At 46.5% G+C, this 15867-nt stretch overlaps 1 protein-coding gene across 2 annotated transcripts; it reads left to right on the forward strand.

The window, feature by feature from the left end:
• The first annotated feature begins 264 nt into the window (after nt 1-264).
• PCMTD2 (protein-L-isoaspartate (D-aspartate) O-methyltransferase domain containing 2) lies at nt 265-13503 on the forward strand. 2 transcript variants are annotated; one of them, XM_054392100.1, is made up of 7 exons: nt 265-326; nt 1274-1454; nt 1999-2333; nt 4188-4290; nt 6209-6380; nt 7584-7707; nt 9948-13503. In XM_054392100.1, exons 3-7 carry the CDS (start codon nt 2027-2029, stop codon nt 10328-10330), a joined length of 1089 nt encoding a protein of 362 aa, XP_054248075.1. In that variant the 5' UTR covers nt 265-326; nt 1274-1454; nt 1999-2026; the 3' UTR covers nt 10331-13503. The 2 variants fall into 2 exon arrangements, with proteins under 2 accessions (XP_054248075.1, XP_054248076.1); XM_054392101.1 differs by lacking the exon at nt 1274-1454.
• Nucleotides 13504-15867: the final 2364 nt, after the last annotated feature.

Here is a 15867-nt window from a genome sequence, read left to right on the forward strand (position 1 = left end):
TCTTAAAAAGCTGGTTAAAAACAAGCCCTGCTCCTAATCTTGGTTCCCACTTCCAACAGGAGAAGGGAAACAAGGTTAAATAATATGTAGAATTATCCCAAGAGGAATTAAAATTTCAGAGTTCTATTTTCTGCATCTAAAATGTGCATTTTATTGGCAGTAACCCAGTTTCCAGTATAAATGACCACTTCAGAAGAATCTGACACCTGTCATCACTTGGATATTCCTCGAGCTCATTAGGAAGATGTCTCCCATGTTGTGCAACATGGAAGAACAGTTGTTGATCACACAGCTGAGCTAAAACCAGGTTGGACCAGTTGTCCCAGGTGTGTGCACTGTTAAAGGCACAACTTTTTATTCCTGCTTTGAATCTAAAAATGTACACTTCAGATTCAAATTTATATTATTGAATGTATGTTTAATAGCAAAATGAGCTGAAGTGGAAGAAACCCAGGAAACCTAAGAATAAAATATACAAAGGAAAATCAAGGGAATCAGCACCCTCAGGGAAGAGATTGAATACAGGATGTTACATAAAACATACCGAGCAAAGGGATAAGCAGCTGGATATGTGCAGATGCAAATAGTTGGTGTGTAAGAGGAGGACAACAAGAAAGAACCCACCAGCTGGTTGATGAACCCACTTAAGGCTTCAGCTGGGTGCCTTTCCCATGTGAAGTGGTAAAAGACAATCATTTTATTGTAGGGAAAATGAAGGTGTAACTACAGGAAGGGGAGAAGTGGCATTTTGTTTAAGTTTAAATCATGATTGGGATTGATGTTTGAGCCATGAGTGTATCCAAAAGTGGCTGGAGTTCCCTGCCTGAGTGTGCCCTGCTTTGTGTGTCTCCACAGGTAGGATGGGTGTTATTTGAATAGCTGTGACATTTCCTCAGACTCCTTTAGCTTTTCTTTGTTTCCTCTGCAAGTTGAAAGTGTGTAATTTGCTCATGCTGAATGGAACAAATAAAGCCCAACAATTTAGCTCTAGGCAGGAATGAAGCTGCTGCCTCTGTGGTTATTGTGAGCAGAGAAAAGCAATGCATTTTACAACAAATCACCTCGTGTTTTATGAAGAGGATTTAGTTTGTTAAGATATGGGAAAGGAAGAACAGCTGAATTAATTTGAAGTGCTAAATTCTTCTGTGTTCTTCTCCCCCTACACCTTTTCCTTTCAAACCTACAGGTATTTTATACATGAAGCCTGCAGCTGTGCTTAGTGTAATGCACAGTCAAGGAAGGTGTTTCATTTTCTTCCCTCTGTGTCAACCAGCCTGGCTAGGTTGCTGAAGAAGATCATGTTGGTGAATTCAGAAGTGTTTGTAATTCATAAATCTGTGCCACTAAAGAGTTTCCATGTTGAGGATTGGCTTATCTCAGAGTTCAGACCTAAGAAGTTCCACAAGCTTCAGTGGAAACTTTCTGCTGTTGCTGCAAGTGCTTTACTAATGATGGTGGGTCCAGCTCTAAGGATGAGTTGTGTCAAAGTGCATTTGCTGAAGCCCAAAAAAGCTTTTTCTCTGGCTCTGAGTTGTTTTAACCTCTGTGAAAAGAAAACTGGAGATTTTTCAGCTTCTTTCTGTCTATGTCTTAGCCTCTCAATTTCCCACCAACGCTGTTAGGAATAGAAAGTCCCTGTGTGGCAGGAATTCTAACAGACAAACCCAACTTGCACTGCTGGCTGGATTTGCAGTGAAAAATGACCTGTGAGCACAGGAGCTGGAATAATCCTTTATATAAAAGGGCTTCAGTGGAAAAGCTGATGTGGTAGTAAAACAGTGGTGGTATTTGAAGACAGGCATTGCACATGTCTGGTGTCACTTTCCCCACTTGCCTCAGCTACTCCATGCCAGACCTGCTGCATTTTGGCCTTCATTATCTGAAAGGGGGTGGATGGAGGTGCTTGTGGGGATGCTTTGCTGGTGCTCGTGGTCCTTAGAGTGTCTCAGTGTGACTAACTGCATTTTCTGTGCCTCACCTTCCTTATTATTCTTTTAGTTGCAGTGCTTAAAGCAAGCTCTTGAAAATGGGAGGTGCAGTGAGCGCAGGAGAAGATAATGATGAATTGATTGATAACCTGAAGGAGGCACAGTACATCCGGACAGAGCTGGTGGAGCAGGCATTCCGAGCCATCGATCGAGCAGATTACTACCTGGAAGAGTTCAAAGACAATGCCTACAAGGATCTGGCGTGGAAGCATGGAAACATTCATCTGTCAGCACCGTGCATTTACTCTGAGGTGATGGAAGCTTTGGATCTGCAGCCAGGGCTGTCATTTTTGAATCTTGGCAGTGGCACTGGTTATCTGAGCTCTATGGTTGGACTCATCTTGGGTAAATAACTTTTCAGTCATCTTAACAGTTTACATTAGGTTAAAAAAGAGGTTTTGAAACTGGCAATGAAGCATTCCGCAGGTATTGAAACTGAGGAGTAGGTAGGGGCATAAAGAACACATTCATGCAGCTGGCCAGGTTGTCAGCATGCTTGCAGCCTTCTCTCTGGAACTGGATGGAACCCAGATTTCTGTGTCAGTTCAGAATGGGCAGTGTAGTTACATGAGTGACTGTAGAAGACTCCTCTGGGACTGGACACAAACTTGGATTTATTGTTCCATAAGCAAGAACCCAGCTCAGGGGCAGCAGTGCCATGGTTAAGCTGGGGTTGAGCATGTCCACAGAAACAAACTTCTCCATGCCTGTTTTTTTTTCACACTGTCCTGTCTAGACTGAAGCATGTTTGAGATCCAGTTTTGACTCTTCCCAACATAGAGGTGAGGATAGTCTATGGAAAGCAGCTTATGAATTGGAGCTGGCTTTGTGTCCACATCTACAGGAGGCAAAAAGCATCAAAGTGCAGTTATACAACTGCAATCAGCCTGATGTGTTTCAGTCAGCAGTTGTGCTGCAGAATGGACAGCAAATGACCACAGGGCACAAGAGTGCTCCCAGCCCAGAGCCAGCCCTGTCTGTGGCTGATCCCCAGCAGCATGGGCAGCAGGTGGGCAGAGGGGATTCTGCCCCTCTGCTGAGACTCTGCCTGCAGTACTGGGGCAGCTGTGGAATCTTCAGCACAGACAGAGACCTGTTGGAGCAGGGCCAGGGGAGGCCATAGCAGTGCTGGGTGGGCTGGAAGCCCTCTCCTGTGAAGCCAGGCTGGGAGAGTTGGGGTTGTTCAGCCTGGAGGAGAGAAGGCTCCAAGGAGACCTTCTGGTGGCCTTGGAGTGCATAAAGGGGCCAGAAGAAAGCCGGGGACAGACTTTTAGCAGGACGTTTTGGGACAGGACAAGGGGTGATGGTTTGAACTAAATGAGGAGATTCAGAGTGGAGAGAAGGAAGCAATGTTTGACACCGAGGGTGGTGAGAGCCTGGCCCAGGCCACCCAGAGAGGTGGGAGCTGCCCCATCCCTGGCACCATTGCAGGTTAGGTTGATTGTGGCTCTGAGCAACCTGCTCTGGTTGGGGATGTCCCTCTGACTGCATGGTGGATGGACCTTTGAAGGTCCCTTCCAACCCAAACCAGTCTGTGATTCAATATTTCCCTTTTGAGGAGGTGTCAAGAATTTTAACTGCTGAAATGTTTGTTGTGGTCAGGATAGAGCCTCACTCCCATCTTCCATTTGTGATTTGTTGAGGTTACCCAGGATGCCAGTAGATAACTGCAGGGCTTATTGAATCCTTTTGTAGTTTTGGAAGTTATAAGTTCAATTCTAACTGAAAAGTGCTGAACAACTTCTATATTCCTCAATAGAGTTTGCTGTTGAGACGTCTGGTAGCTTTTCCTGTGTCTTTTGAGATTTATGCCATATAAAGGGGTGTAAAAGAAAAAGAAGTTTTTTTCTTTTAGAGGGATGATCTAAAATATGCAGGCTAGTGCTCTCCATTGGGATATTTTCCAGGTGGTCAGTTTTCCAGCAAGCATATCAACATTTCTCTCCTCTCCTACAGAGGAATTTCCTGCATAGTTAAAAGGAAGCGATTCAAAATCAGTTGTGCCAAACAACCTCATTTGCTGCCAGAAGCAGCAGGTAAAGGGTTGCAGGTTCCACTGGAGTGCTGAGAGCTGACCCTATGCAGACACTGCCTGACTCTGAGGGAGCAATCTGTTCTAGGAAGTACCCCAAACCACTCCATGCTGGTAGATTCTGTGGTGCTACCTGTTTCCGTTGCCTCAGTGTCCTAAACCTGCAGGTCCTTTTGGTGTTAACCACGGTGTGGAGCTTCACTCCGATGTGATCGAGTACGCCAAGCAGAAGCTGGACTTCTTCATTAAAACCAGTGACAGCTTTGACAAGTAAGAGCATGGAATGTGTGGCTTCCCTTTGTGCACTTGGGTTTGCTCACAGCAGCTCTTGCTCCCATGTGGCAGCTCTGGATCCAGGGTAATCTGAGGATTCTGGCTCCTTAGGCTTGCTGAGCTGCAGTGTGTGACCACTGAAGCTGATCTGTGATTGTGGAGGGAGGTTCAGGAGTGTGTTCAGTGTTCTTAACAGTGGAGCTGCAGAGCTTAGAAATGGAGAAGGTTGTTTAATTGAAAATGCACTTGCAGGTTACAGCTGGAAACATGCAGGGAGCAAGAACTTGCAGATAATGCCAGGGAACCAGGGTTGTGAGTCTGGAGAAGAGGAGGCTGAGAGGGGATCTCATTGCTGCCTACAACTCCCTGAAAGGTGGTTGGAGTGAGGTGGGGGTTGATTTCCTCTCCCTAGTATCAGGTGGCAGAAGAAGAGGAAATAGCCTGAAATTGTGCCAGGGGAGGGTTAGGAGAAACTTCTTTGCTGCAAGAGTGGTCAGGCACTGGAACAGGCTGCCCAGGGAGGTGGTGGAGTCCCCATCCCTGGAGGTGCACAAGAAACCTTTGGCCGTGGCACTTGGGGACATGGTTTGATGGCCATGGTAGTGTTGGGTTGCTGGTTGGGCTGGATGATCACAGAGGGCTTTGCCAACCCAAACATTTCTGTGATTCTACAATGGTTAGGTTTGTCATCAAGGGTGTGGTTACCAGAAGAATATGAACTGATTACAGTGTGGGCCTCATATTTTCTCTGAGAAGAAGAGGAATGCTGGTTTAAAATGAGAAGGTAGTTTCATGATGATTGAGTTGGTACTAAAGCTGCTTGGCCTTTGATTTATGTTCTTCCTTAGAACCTTCATTTTGTTGATGTCACAAGTACTATCTTTCCAACAAGATAACCACTGCCAACAGTAACCTCAGCAAAACAAGTTGTGCCTGTCATAGTTTTGGATCCCTCTCTCAGTTTGTTCCAACAGGGAAGTGTCTCTGGATACTTGATAGTGCTCCTCTTGTGGAAGGAAGAGAATTAAAGTCGTGACATGCTGGAATTTAAACTCCTCAGCCTTGTGCTGTTTCTGCTGTACTGGAAAGCTGCTGATGGCAGAGGCTGAGTGTTCTTGATGTTGGCAGCAGACTGAAAGTTTTTTGGCATGGATGCTGCTTCTGCATAGATAACAGCATGGACTCCCTGCCCAGAGCCCGAGCCAGACGTGTCCTGGGCTGATGATCCCCAGCAGTGTAGGCAGCAGGGGCAGGGAGGGGTTCTGCCCCTCTGCTGTGCTCTGCTGAGAACCCCGCTGCAGTGCTGGGGCAGGTCTGGAGTCCTCAGCACAGATAGGGACCTGTTGGAGCAGGGTCAGAGAAGGCCACAGCAATGATGGGAGGGCTGGAAGCCCTCTGCTGTGAGGGCAGGCTGAGAGAGCTGGGGTTGTTCAGCCTGCAGGAGAGAAGGCTCCAGGGAGATCTTAGAGCAGCCTTCCAGTGTTCGAAGGGGGTACAGGAGAGCTGGGACAGACTTTGTAAAATGGCATGGAGTGACAGGATGAGGGCCTCAAACTGGAAGAAGATCAATTTAGATGAGACATAAGGAAGAAATTCTTCCCCATGAGGGTGGTGAGGCATAGGACCAGGTTGCCCAGAGAAGTTCTGGAGGCTCCAAGCCTGTAAGTGTTCAAAGCCAGGTTGGATGAGGCCTTGAGCAAGCTGGGCTGGTGGGAGGTGTGCCTGCCCATGGCAGGGGGTTAGAACTGGCTGATCTTTAAGGTCTCTTCCAACCCACAGTATTCTATGATTCTGTGCTATAATGTGTTTCTTTTTTCAAGTATTTCTCATGGTTTTGTTTTTGTCAGCATCACAAAAACTATTCATTTGCTCAGTTGTAATATTCTTGTACCATTCATGTCTCCCTCACTTCCAGATTTGAATTCTGTGAGCCCTCTTTCGTTACTGGCAATTGCTTGGAGATCTCTCCTGACTGCACTCAGTACGACCGTGTTTACTGCGGTGCTGCTGTCCAGAAGGAACATGAAGACTACATGAAGAACCTCTTGAAAGTTGGGGGAATTCTTGTCATGCCTCTGGAAGAGAAGGTGGAGTGATCTTTACACCTCTTCCAGTTCTTTCTCCTCATCTCAGTTTGGTCAATAGCTCTTCCTTCAGCTTGCCTTTTGTAGCAGGCTGAGGAGGGCATGAAGCCTACCAGGTGTCACTGATGGTTCTGCCATTTTTCACAAGTTCTGATCTGCTCATTGCAAATGAACTTCCATGCTGCAAAAACACATCAGCATGTTACATCAGCTTCAAGTTACAACATCTGTTGCAACAGGAGAAGGGGTGATGGTTTAAAACTAGAAGAGGGGAGATTCAGCTAGGTAGAAGGAAGAATATAAAGAAGAGATAAGAAACCATCGTGACTGGAAAGTTGGCATTGCTGAGGGAATGTCTGCTGGGTCGTGCTGGTAAAGCAGCCTATGCAGGAGCTGTTAGCTGGCTGCTCTGAGTGTCTCTCACACTGCGAAACCCAAAAGCTTCACAAAGTGCTTAGGAATAAATAGGGGCTGCATCGAGCTGCCTCTCAAGACAGCAGAAGAAGAGTGGATGTGTTGTTCAGCTTCTATTGAAATCATCCCTTAAGTGTGGAGCTTAAAGCTTGTGTGGTTTTGGATCATGTAAGGAAACCAGAAGCATCACGGATTTTTTTTTTTTTTCCTTCTAAACTGATTCAGAAATGCCATGGGCAAAAATTCTTTCTGTGGGGGTGAAATGACAGTTCCTTTGAAGCTAAGCAGCAAGAGACAGGATGGGAAGAAACAGCCTCAGGTTGCACCAGTGGAGGTTTAACATGGACAGGAGGAACAACTTCTTTCCCAAAAGAGTTGTCAAGGCCTGGCCCAGGCTGCCCAGGGCAGTGGTGGAGTCCCCATCCCTGGAGGGGTTTCAGATCCCTGGAGATGTGGTGCTGAGGGACATGGCTTAGTGGTGCCCTGGCACTGCTGGATATGATGATCTTGGGGGTATTTTCCAGATGGAATGATCCCACGATTCTAAGATCTGGGAAAGCAGGGGGACCCAAACTGCTGTTGCAACAGATGAAGTTCCTTGGGGTTAATCCTGTCATGGGTTCTCACGGTTGTCAGAATAAGCCTTGATGTCTCTCCTGGTCACTGAAACATTTCCTCTTGTAGATTTCACCACTTGTCCAGGCAGACAAATTGCTTCTTCATTTTTTGTGTGTGTCCAGAGAGCTTCCTGTAACTCTCACAGTGGACAATCCTCTCCTTGTTTTGCTGTAGCTGACCAAGATCACTCGTACTGGCCCTTCTGCCTGGGAGACCAAGAAGATTCTGGCTGTGTCCTTTGCTCCTTTGGTTCAGCCAAACCATGCAGACTCAGGGAAATCCAGGCTCGTGCACTTGCGTGAGTAGAGACCCTCCTGGCTTTGGGGGAGGTTTCCTTGGCTCTGGGGCTTTAATGTCCACCTTGCCTCCTTAGATGTCATATCCCTGTGGATCCTTCAGGGGAAAATTACTCCAACTGCTTCCTGCTTTGAACAGTTTTGTCACTCTGTGTTTCATAGAATCATGGAATTGTTTGGGTTGGAAAAGGCCTCTGAGGTGATCTAGTCCAACCATCAACCCAACACCACCATGGCCATTAAACCATGTCCCACAGTGCCATTTTCCACAGGTTTCTTGAACACCTCTGGGGGTGGTGACCCCACCACCTCCCTGGCCAGCCTGTTCCAATCCCTGACCACTCTTTCAGGAAGGAAATTTTTCCTGAGGAGCTCCAACCTAAACCTCCCCTGGCACAATTTCAGGCCATAAAATAACTGTGGAGGCCTACTGCAAGAATCACCATTTCAGATTCTGATTGCTTGTGAATTGTCTGAGCTTTGTGGGACATTGTTTTTGCACATCCAGACACATCTCCTTTACTCCAGAGTGAGGCACTGTCATGGTTCTCAGGCCATGGGGATGAAAAATACACGAGCACTGCCTGTAACATTTTTATCTACTCAGAGGCTGTCCCCACCCAGGATTCAGAATTATTCTGAACTCTGCAATACTGGAGGGAGAGACAAGTTGTGCAATTTTTGGTGAGCTGTTTGAAATGCAGGTTGTAGGCAGTGGCCTCAATCTTGAGATTAAGCTTGCAGTGTAGAAAGGCCTCTTAAGAACACATGAAGACAGAGACACTTCCATAAAGGGATTAGTCAGGCTTTGTTCTTATTCTGGAAAGGTGTCTTTGTGTGACAAAAGGCAGCTCAGGCAGCAGCCCTTACAGTGCTGGAAAGTCCTTTAAGTGCCTGTTGCAGCATGTTCTGCATGGTGGCTGTGCAGTGAGACCTGCATGTCTGTGTTCCATGCATTTTCTTTCTGATTCCTTCGTTCAGGTCCAAGGGTTTTCATCCCTGGGTAGAAAGCAGGGCTTTGTGGTGCAATTTCAGTTCATTTCAGTACATGGATGTGTGTGCAGCAAGACATTTTATTTCTTTAGCTTCAGAAGTTGTGCTGTGCACTTCCAGGCTGGCAGCAAACAAATGCTGAAGACAGAACAGTTTTCCAAACCCTCTTTGTGGAAAGGATTTTAATACAATAACTTATTGTATGCTTCTATAATTAACATTTAGCAAATGGTCTCCAGCCTTTTTTAACCCACTGAAGTCTGAAGCAGTTTTTGAAGGGCGTGCTGAGGTTTTAGAAGTGAAGAACTTAGCCATGCTGAAGGAACTTCACAAGAGAAAAATGATTTTATGGAAGAATTGATTAGGTTTCAGGTCTGGTTATCTCCAGTAGGAAAATAATTCTCTCTGTCACCAATGAACCATGGTTTCAGTCACCAACCAAGTCTGCATCTGTGTAATCTTTAAGACATATGTATGTTAAAATAATCATCAGGATCTAGTTGAGGATGCTCCTGCTTACTGCAAAGGGGGTTGGGCTGGATGACCTTTGGAGGTCCCTTCCAACCCAGACCATTCTATGATTCTATGACATCAAACTATGAAATTTTTCTTTCATCCCATTCTTATTCTTAATGAGAGAAAAGTGTAATTAAATGTTTGTTTGGAAACTTCCAAGCCAGTTTATCAGAGCTGACAGCAGTTGAATAGAGCTGGTTTTGTAATCCCAGCAGGGAATTCCAGTGGCCTGATTTTAATTTTGAGCAAATACCACTTTCTTTTCCTGTGAGTACTTGAGGCTGAGAGACCTGGGGCTGTTTAATCGGGAGAAGAGAAGGCTGAGAGGGGATCTTATTAATGTTTATAAATATCTAAAGGGTGAGGGGCAAGAAGAAGGGGCCAGGCTCTTTTCAGTGGTTCTCTGTGATAGGACAAGGGGCAGTGGACACAAACTGGAACCCAGGAACTTCCACCTCGAAGTGAAGAGAAACTTCTGTACTGGGAGGGTGCTGGAGCCCTGGAGCAGGCTGCCCAGAGAGGTTGTGGAATCTCCTTCTCTGGAGACTTTCAAGTCCCATTTGGATGCATTCTTGTGTGACCTGCTGTGGGTGACTCTGCTCTGGAAGGGGGATTTGGACTTGATCTTTAGAGTTCTCTTCCAGCCCCAAGCCTTCTGCCGTTCCTCCATTCTCTGACCCTACATTCGAGGGAGGTTTCCCCTTACCTGTTCGCCCTTCCCATTCCGTTTCAGCCCCTGTGGCGGTTCGCAGCCTCCAGGACCTGGCTCGCATAGCCATCAGAGGAACCATCAAGAAGATCATCCACCAGGAAGCCCTGAGCAGAAGTGGCCCCGGGCTGAAGGACCCGCCACGGTTCAAGCGGCGCCGCCTGCGCCGCCGCCGGCTGGAGACCATCGTGTTCCTGGACAAGGAGGTCTTTGCCAGCCGCATCTCCAGCCCCTCGGATGACAACAACAACAGCGAGGACCCCGAGGAGGAGAGGCGCGAGGAGGAGGAAACCAAACCCTCTGAGCTAAAGCCCGAGCCCCCTGTAAACTTTCTGAGAGAAAAGGTCTTGAGCCTGCCTTTGCCTGACCCCTTGAAATATTACCTGCTCTATTACAGGGAGAAGTAATTCCCTCCTCCGAGAGAGTGGGGAGTAGGCAGAAGATGCTACATAGGGCTTGACAAATGTATACCACTTGCTTGCCTGCTAAAAGACCACCCAAGGCAGTAGGCTAGCTGGGGAATGTCGCTCCTGTACACTTAAACTTGATAGCTTTTATTTTTTTTTTATTTTTTTGAGTTTCTTCTATCTCCTCAGTTGTGTGCTAGAGTTTTATCCTACAGCAGGGATTCCTTAGGAAGCAAGTTGGTGAAATGCTCAGCTGCTGATAGAAAGGAGGATTGAATTCCCTGAGACTACCTGTGCAGAGACACGAAATATCTCGTGGCTGCTCTGCTGAACTGCAGGTTTAAATCCTTTCAAGCAGTTCCTAAAGCCCTTGGCTGTGTCTGCTCTCTCCCACTACACCTGCCATGTGTTTACTCTGGTGTGTGTTTAAGGGAGGCTGAAGATCATTAGTAAAAACTAACCTGGGCAATTCTTGTCTCATCCAGTCATCTAAAAACAGCACAACTTTGGCAAGAAGGGAAGAATCCTTGGTGTTACCTTAGGTCCTATCCAGGTTTTGAACAAGAAGGAAAGCATCAGTTCCTCTTTGCTTGGTCTCAGTTTTGTTTAGAAATATCTATAATTAGTAAAAGGTTAAGGAGTATAAATGTTTCAGAGAACATTGGTTTTCTTGGTGGGAAACAGCTGTTCTGGTGAATTGGTCTAAGAGAGGCAAAGCTCTTGCTTGGTTTCATTTATTATAGCGATGGAAGCAAGGGAAGAATTGCAAACCTGATCAGCTTTGGCAGGATGCTGGGAGAGTCAGGGCTGGGGCTATTGTCTGTGGAGATATTTACAGAGTAACTCTGGGTGGGGAAGAGGGTAGAGAGGAGAAGCAGAGCAGAGAGGTTGTGAAAACTTGCCTGTGAAAGCAGAATCTGTGGATTTTGCTGCTGTGCGAGAGATCAGCTGGGGCGAAGAGATGGGAGTGCAGTATGCTGGGCTGAGCAGGGTGCTTTGTGTCCTGGTGGATAAGCCAAATGGAGCTTTGTGGAGGGTGTGTAGAACCTGAAAACACTCTACAAAGCCACAGTGATGCAGCCCTTAGTGCTCCTGTGTGTGTGCAGCCTGCAAGGTGGCTGGAGCACAGCCATGCACACACCATCCACATACATGGGTGGAATGATGTTGATTCACTTGCTAGGTGATTTTCTTCCTGCAGCGATTAAGGAATGTTTTAACAGGCTCATGCTGAAGGACCTTGCACCCTGCAGTTCTGTGGATGTGAACTCTGAATTTTTATCCTCAAGTCTTCCTGAAATGGTGATGGAAGGAGATAGGTTTAGGAAGGGAAGTTTGGATCAGCCTGTTAGAAGAATCTACCTAAACCAGTAAAGGCTGGAGAGAAACCTTCAAGCTTGTGTTGATGTCAAACACCCCTAAAGCTGGGAGGGGGTTAAAACTCCCTTCTCAGTAGGTAATGAAGCTATGGTAAGGCATTGCCCCAGCAGAAGGACTTCAGTTGATGTCACTTTGATATCTTCTGTGGGTTTTTTTATTGGGCTGGCAGCTCACTGTGTGAGGAGGAATGGATGAAGAGTGGCCAAAAATCTGTTGGGGTTTCAGTTAATGGTGCTGAGTTGCACAGCTTGCTTAGTGCTAAACAGTGTCTCCAAGTTCTGTGTGGCTTGAAAATAAACAGATGACTTTGATGTCTGAGTCTGAGGTAGAGAATTCTTCCTTGCTCTTCATTTTTTTGGTGTATTTTTAAGAGTGTCAGATAATGTGGTGTCTGCCATGTGGCTGCTGGCACATACATGGTTGTAGGCTGTGTTTTGCTTCTCATTTCCCAAGTCCCCACTTCTGGTCTCAGTGCACCCCAAACCACCTTGCTCCCTCAGGTTTTAGTTCGTTGTTCAAACAGGGCAGTTCTGTGGCCACTGAGCTGATGGTTTCCTGTACACATGCAAACACCCCTGGTGTGAATCTGGCAACTACCATGAACTTCTATCTACAAATGAAAATCTTGGAGCTGGTGGCAAATAGAGGCTTAGCATAATCAAGGTGTGAGACCTCTTTGTGTTTCCCCACAGGCTGTCACCTCCATCTGGGAGGCTTTTCTGCTCTTTAGCTGTCATACCAGGTGCCTTTCTGAATTGTGGCACAGTTTGGTATCCCTACATAGAACAGGGTGCTCCTGCTTCTGGTTTCCAGGTCATACTTCAGTTTGTTGATTAAAAAACTTCTTTTAAAGCACCTGATGTTTTGGGTCAGATATAGGAAAATCTAGAAAAGAGCATACTGAGACTGGAGATTAGGAAGAAATTCTGTACAGTGAGGGTGGGGAGACACTGGCACAGGTTGCCCAGGGAGGTTGTGGATGCTCCCTCCCTGGAGGTGTTCAAGGCCAGGCTGGATGAGGCCTTGAGCAATCTGGGCTGGTGGGAGGTGTCCCTGCCCATGGCAGGGGGTTGGAGCTGGAGGGTCTTTTGAGGTCCCTTGCAACCCGAACTATTCTGTGAAGGTCTTGCTGAGATCCTGTTAAAGCTGACCAGTTGTGGGAGAATTCTTTTCCATTTATCCCTGTTGGATTTTCAGCCCCATCCTACCCCTAGCTGTCAAAAGATCTTTTAGCAGATTTTTCACCAGATTTGCCTTTGTTTGTTTATTTGTTTGTTTTTAATCACATCTGCTAGATTTTTTGTAGCTTTCTATAAGATGCCTATAAAAATACTGCTATTTTTCCCTGGAAGTTATTGACAAATAAATATTTATACAGGAAATTTTTGTCCTGGGTTATCAGAGTATCCTCAAACCCCACAGATCCAAACAACCCCATAGCAGAAATGTGATGTGTAGTAACAGCTGTGAGCTAGGATTGCCTAGAGCCTGGAAATGAAGGGCAGCTAAAGCCCTTTCCCCTGTGCACAGACACTTGCACTGTGGTTTTCTTTGTGGATTAACTGCAGCACAACTGCTTCTGTAGAGTCTGGAAGCTGTCTGGTGGTTTTTACCTGCTTTATTTCCCTTCTTGCTCTGATGTTTCTCTTCATTTTGACTGGATCTGACTCCTTTTAAGTCATAAAACTTAACTTGCAGAAAGAACTGAACTTGAAGCTGCTTTAATCACTAGTGTGTAAGTTACCAAAACAAAACTCTCTGTAGAAACTAGAGTGAAGCTGGCCTGAGGCATGCACAAGTGTTACTCAATTTCAACTTTAAGAAGTTTTTCTGTATCAATAAATTCAGTAAAGACTTTTTAGCCTTCTTACTTTGGCTCTGCATCTTCTTGTGATCAGAATACTCTGTGGAGAAGGATTTCTTTCCCTAATTGAAACACTAGGGGGGAAAAGGCATTCAATAATATGGTGCAGCTGCATAGTTGTAGGTAAACTCTTCAGAAAATAATCTCTCAGACCTGCCCAGCTGCTGATTTCCAAACCTTTATGGAATGGAATTGTGCAAGCAGTGGTTTGGAATTAGCACAGACAGAACTGATCTGAATTTAATAGATCAGGATGCTGACAGAGTGAATTCACTGCTAGACCTATGGACAACAGATACCTAAAGGTCATTTAGTCCATTTCTGTACTTCAAGGAATTGCCTGAACCAAAGGTGAGGGATTTGTTGAATTCATTCTGAACTGCAGCTACTCTCTTGCCTCCTGTGCTCTCTGTCAGTGCTTCATGAATGTAGATTTTTCAGAGCTGATTTTCAAGTTTCCATTTTGCTACTACTGAGAATAATATTTTGTCTTCATCTGGAATGGATCATAGCAGCAAACACAGCTTTTGCTAATGAAATCATAGAATCCTAGAATGGGTTGGGTTGGAAGGGACCTCCAAAGGTCACCCAGTCCAACCCCCTGCACTCACCAGGGACATCCTCCACCAGAGCAGCTTGCTCACAGCCTTCTCCAGCCTCACCCTGAATAGCTCCAGGCATGGGGCCTCAACTCCCTCCCTGGGCAACCTGTTGCAGTGTTCCAGCAGCCTCCTGCTGCACAACTTGTTCCTCACATCCAATCTCAATCTGCTCTGCTCTCATTTCAAACCACTGCCCCTGTTCCTGTCCCTGCAGGCCTTTGCAAACAGTCCCTCTGCAGCCTTCTTGTAGCCCTTTCAGCTACTGGCCTTCCCTTCTCCAGGCTGAACACCCCCAGCTCCCTCAGCCTGTCCTTGTAGCAGAGCTGCCACAGCTGCCTGAGCATTTTCATGGCCTCCTCTGGACCCTCTCCATCAGGTCCATGTCCTTCCTGTGCTGAAGGTTCCAGAGCTGGACACAGTGCTCCAGGTGAGGTCTTAACCAGAGCAGAGTAAATTCCACAGGGTAATCACCTTCATTCTTGCACCAGCACAGGACTAGTTCACTCCTAATGCTTTCCTTCATGTGATGCTTGCTGAAAGGAAAAATCTTTTACTGCTGTGGAAAAACAAACCTCTTCTGCTTTGGAAAGTTCTGGATGTGTCACACAAATGGTGTCAGGTGCATTAAGTGTGTCAGGTAAAACATCTCTCTTCCCTACTCCAGGTCCCCTTAATCCCCTTCCTATCACAGTTCTGGGAACCTACTCCAATGAAGTGTTCCTACTGGGGCAGAAGTGAGACTTAAAAAGGTGAGAGGAAACAACCCCACAACTAAAAACCAACCCCAAACTTCCTGCCTTGTATTCTGCTGGTGTAAGAAAAACTTCTGTCCAGCAGAGGCTAGAGATGCTTAAACATGGGACATATGAGAGTTAACTTCCTTTGCTGTGGCTTAGGAGTGAACTTTTGGTTCCTGTTGAGAGCTTCACAGTCCCTTTAAAACAATATTGATGGAAAATAAGAGGAATTAATGCAGGCAGAAGGGAACTGTGATTGCTGATGTTTCCTAATGTCTCACAGGCATCCCGTCAGGGGGAGACATCTGAGCTATGTTTCAAGTTCAAACGGAGATCTGCTTCTAAGGAAATGTACAGGTCTCAGAACTTGCCTTTTTGCATTCAAATTGTTCCCATTAAAATCTGCTGACTTGGCTGAAGATCCTATTCCCACAAAGCAGCAGGAAATGCCCCTCAACCCTCCCAGGAGCTGCCAGGCACTGAACTAGGATTCCAAAGGCAGTTCCTGCAGACACATGGCTGGTGGCCAGCCCAGCTCTCTGTCAGCAACAGGAATGAACCTGGAAGGGATTGGTTTTGCAGATTTGTTTAGTGCTCAGAGTTTATGCACCAAGATGCAGGCAGAAGCAAGGTGTTTGTAGAGCAGCCTGATCCCAGAATCACAGAATGGTTCAGGTTGGAAGGGAACTCAGAGATCATCTCCTCCAATCTCCCCATCATGCCCAGGGACACCTCTCAACTAGACGCAGCTGCTCAAGGCCTCATCCAGCCTGGCCTTCAACACTCCCAGGGAGGAGGCAGCCACAGCCTCCCTGGACAGCCTATTCCAGACTCTCACCACCCTTGTACAGAAGAACTTCTTCCTCAACTCCAGTCTAACCCTGCTCCCCCTTGTCCTGTCTCTAGACATCCTCATGAAAAGTCCTTCTGCAGCCTTCCTGTAGGATCCCTTCA

This window comes from Indicator indicator, chromosome 24, assembly GCF_027791375.1.
Source record: "Indicator indicator isolate 239-I01 chromosome 24, UM_Iind_1.1, whole genome shotgun sequence".
Classification (NCBI taxonomy): Eukaryota; Metazoa; Chordata; class Aves; order Piciformes; family Indicatoridae; genus Indicator; species Indicator indicator.